General features: G+C 47.1%; 1 protein-coding gene across 1 annotated transcript; it reads right to left on the bottom strand.

Annotated features, from left to right (window-relative positions):
- Window positions 1-1,985: 1,985 nt before the first annotated feature.
- On the bottom strand, window positions 1,986-3,328 carry LOC4326582 (uncharacterized). The gene has a single exon (XM_015770529.3). It carries the CDS (start codon window positions 3,205-3,207, stop codon window positions 2,461-2,463), a length of 747 nt encoding a protein of 248 aa, XP_015626015.1. The 5' UTR covers window positions 3,208-3,328; the 3' UTR covers window positions 1,986-2,460.
- Window positions 3,329-4,333: the final 1,005 nt, after the last annotated feature.

Here is a 4,333-nt window from a genome sequence, read left to right as displayed (position 1 = left end):
CATTTGCTAGTTTTTAAGTAACTCCAGGAGAGTTGTTGTTTGACTCTCCATGTCAAAATTTGGCAAACATATAGTCTATAGAGAAACATGTCTCCAAGCAACATGCTATTTTGATAGCCAAACCACTCCCCCTAGCTTGCTATCTATTCCGGCTTTGCCAAAAGGTGGGTGCCACGACCTGAGGCAGCTTCGGTTCCTCGCCAACGCTTTTTATATCCGGCCGTTCACCCATCTGCCAAGCACCGCCGTCAACATGGGGCCTCATCGTTTGCCTTATGGCTTATAAGCCAAAACCAAAATTTTAATTTTAAAACTTGAATTTGAATTTGATTTTTTTTCAACATAGTTTTTTTCAACTTTGGCTTTTCAATCACTAAAAACATATATACAAAAGTTTTACTCACGTATCATTTTGTAATCGCTAAAAAGCCTTATGGCTTATAATAAGACTAGATCAACCGATGGGGACCATGATCTGCTGCATATCTTGCAATGATGCTATCAGCATCGCGGCCGTCGGCCTTCGATCCAGCGTACGTCTCACTAGTGAGGCAGGGTGGAGTGGTTGGCGAGGGGAAAGATCTAGATGGAGAGAGAGGAAGAATAAATAAAGAGAGTCTAACAAATGGGATCTATTGTTCGATTGAACAGTTTAATGTAGAGATTATAGATACTGTTGTAGTGAAACATAAATATGGCTATGTAATTTGTGCATTCTGATAGAAAAATAGCCACTCTTGAAGATCCACTTATATTAGAATTATACTATATAACGTTCAAAACTTACTCTGCAGTTACATGGTAAGTTTCAAAATTTACATTGTATTTTCTTCTTTTCGAAAAAATATATTATTTTTCTAATATACAATGTATAAGAGAATTAAGAATAAAAATAATTTATTATCTACTTGAAAGAGAAGATAAGGAAATGTTGAAGCATATTTACATCTGGAGAGAGAGCAATTACACTCGGGGAAAACAACTGGCTGTGTTTAGTTTCATGTCAAAATTAGAAGTTTGACTAAAATTGAAAGTTTGAAGAAAAAAGTTGGAAGTTTATATGTGTAGAAAAGTTTTGATGTGATAAAAAAGTTAAAAGTTTAAAGAAAAAGTTGGGAACTAAAGCAGACCTGAAAATTGAGCCAAAGATGTCGGTATATAATTGAATGACAGTTACTTTAAGTGGGTTCTTTGAAAAGAGCAAAAATAGAAAAAAAAATAAAATAAAAGTACATGCCTGTTGAATCTTAGAGCAAATACAATAGCAAACTATAAGCAAGCTATAACCACGTATCGAGAAGAAAAGAGAAGAGGGAGAAGAAAGCAGGCTACAGATTTGTAGCCGACTGCAACACGGACTCCAAGACGTTATGTGTGTATGAGAGGTAGGACCTGGTATTAATGGTGTAGTATATTTTTATACGTAACTATTGAATGAATGGGCTATTAGATTAGCTACAGATGATTTGTTACGGGCCTGTTTGGCACAGCTCCAGCTCCAGCTCCACCCCTCCTAGAGCTGGAGCTCAGGCAAACAGTTTCAGCTCCACCAAAACTGGGAGTAGAGTTGGGTGGACCTCTCTCACAAAATATACTAGAGTTGTGGAGCTAGGTTTAGGCAGCTCAACAACTCCACTCCATACTCAACTCCTGAAGTTAATTTTAAGAGTTGGAACTGTACCAAACAGGCCTTAGTCAGCAGTTGGCTATACTATTGAAATTGCTCTTAGCAAACAAAATATCGCCTGATTTTTTTAGTTCTGTCAATTCCAAAGGGAAAAAGGTCAATGTTCTAGATGATCACGAGATGATTGAAACAATTGGTGGCATGAATGCGGTTCACCTTCCATGCAATCAATTACTCGTATAGTCGCATGTAGCTCTTCATACCATTTCATTAGGCGAAAATTCACAAGTTATTCTAATCGCACGCCCAATCATTGTCGGAAACCCAACAGAGAAAGAAATATAGGGCAAACAAAGTATGCAGAAAAAGCAACACAACTACTCCAGTAGTTAGATTGTGCAAACAAGGGGGAAAAAAACGACTCCTGTCAATCTACATATCCAATAATACACATACACATATGTACAAGTACAAATAATCACATGGAAGCTCTTCTTTTTTTTCTCTCACAACTTCCCCGTGTGTGATTCCCTACCACGTTCACAACTTCACATGTCGTTCGCAATAAACCGACTTGCAGAGCTGTATTCCTCAGCGAATCCCCCACATTTCGCCTGTTCTGACTTCACGCCTCCAATTTTGACTTCATTAATCCCCCGTGCAATAGCAAAGCTATAGATTACGCTAATCACACAAACTTCAAATTGCAGTAGGCTTCAAGTCAAAGGTTCGAAACTTCAAATCCCGGAGAATTCAAACTCGAAATCTCTCTTTCTCACTTTTTTGAGTTGAAGTGGTCATTCGCCCTGACGGTGACGGCTTGTGTCCGGCGATCAGAAGGGGCGGTGGTGAGTCCGGCTGAGGCCGTTCACGTTGGCGAAGATGCCCATGAGATCCTGGCGGTACGGCAGGAACGTCCGCCGCGTCGCGCCGCCGTGCGCCTTGTGGTTGGGGGAGTAGGACAGCCGGTGGCCGGCGGCGATGGTGTCGAGCTCGGTGTGGAGCTTGGTGGCGGCGGCGGCGCCGCCCTTCGTCGTGGGCTTCGGTTTGGGGTGATCCCTGGCCGGGGACGACGGCGCGGAGAGGAAGCGGAACTTCTCCTTGCCGTCGCTGTGGCTGCGGCCGACGACGAGCTCGCTGATGCGGCGCCACCGCGCGATGGACCCCGTCGACCCGCTCTTCCGCGGGGGGCGCGACGGCGAGGACGCCGGCGACGACCCGGGCACCCAGACGCAGTAGCTGTCGGGCGACACGCCGTCCAGCTCGGCGATGTCCGTGGACGACGACGACGACGACGTCGACCCGACGGACGAGGTCCGCCCCTCCTCGAGGAACAGCCTCCCGAGCGGCGGCCTCCGCTCCTCCGCCGCCGCCGCCGCAGGCGTCACCGCCACGTCGTCGAGCACGCGGCCAAACACCGGGTAGAACGCCCTGATGCGGCCGTCCGCGAAGAGCTCGTCGGCCACGCCCCCGGCGTCCGTCTCCCTGCTCACGAACGGGAACTCGAATTCCCCATCGGACTCATCGCCGGAGAACGCCGCGGCCTCCTCGACGGTGCGATCGCGAGGTCTCTCTTCCATGGCCACCGCCTCCTCTGTGATGTGACGATGCGTCGCGGTTGGCTCTCGTCTCGTGTGGTTGTGAGGTGGATTTTGGGAGGGAAGGAAGGAAGCTGCCCCAAGCGATCACCAACTAATAACTAGTCAGCCAACGGTGCGTGGCGTTTATATAGGCGATCGATCGAGGGGGGACGCGACCTTCTCGAAGGTCGCCTTCATCACTTCGCTGCTTTTATCTCGATGCCCTGCCTGCGCTGCGCTGTTTGGGCTTCGAGGTGGCGACGGAACACGTCACTCGTGAGGCACGCGGTGTGCCGTTGGCAAGGTTCCCGTTTCCGTGTGAACGGGGGTTATTTGTTTTTTTTTTTCGGTTTTACACATGTTTTGCTACTAGTACGATATTTCTGGAAGAGGCTTGGCGGTTGCCTACAACGAGACGTGACGACGGACGGTCGATCGACGTGGTTGCTTGTCAAGCAAGCTGGAAGCTGCTGGGGAGTTAATTCGGTCGGTTCGTAGGATCACACAGGGCGGCAGGCCGGCGTCTGTACGGTTTCGGAATACGCATCTCGTGGGGGGGGGGGGGGGGGGATTATTTGGTTTCGTGGCCAGCAGGAAATCGGACGTGGCGAGGGACGCGTGGCCATTCTCCGAATCGGGGCAAAAGAATTCTGCGAGTAGCTATGGTCATGATCATTTCAAGTTCATATTCCATTCGACCCGCGTCTCGAAATTCTGGAACAACTCCAAAATGCAATCATCCTCGATGCCTCTAAGGCCTAGGTTGGGGAAGATTCTGAGAATCCGCTGGTTGGTAGCTAACTTCTGAGAATCTAGAAAGCTGGGTTTTTCAGCTTTTGGACTCTCAAAATTTGAGTGGCAATCTGGACTGTTTGGGGGACCTGGAGATTCTAGAAGAAGGTGCAGCAGCTAGAAGCTCCCTAAACAGACCCTAAATCTTGCTTAAGGGGTGGATTAACAAGCCAGCTTGACTTGTTCAAGCTCGTTATTTTAACGTTAACGAGCTAAAAGGCTATCTTGCTCGGCTCAAAAGCTGGCTCGTTAGACTTGTTACCGAGCTATTTATCTTTCTTATTATATATTGATAATTTCAAATTTATCATTTTATTACATATTACCATAATAA

Source organism: Oryza sativa, chromosome 1 (assembly GCF_034140825.1).
Source record: "Oryza sativa Japonica Group chromosome 1, ASM3414082v1".
NCBI classification, from domain to species: Eukaryota; Viridiplantae; Streptophyta; class Magnoliopsida; order Poales; family Poaceae; genus Oryza; species Oryza sativa.
This window is presented reverse-complemented; position numbering and strand designations above follow the sequence as displayed.

Bases quoted from the DNA above. Each gene is read 5' to 3' on its own strand.
- LOC4326582 (XM_015770529.3), bottom strand. From the start codon at position 3,207: ATGGAAGAGAGACCTCGCGATCGCACCGTCGAGGAGGCCGCGGCGTTC.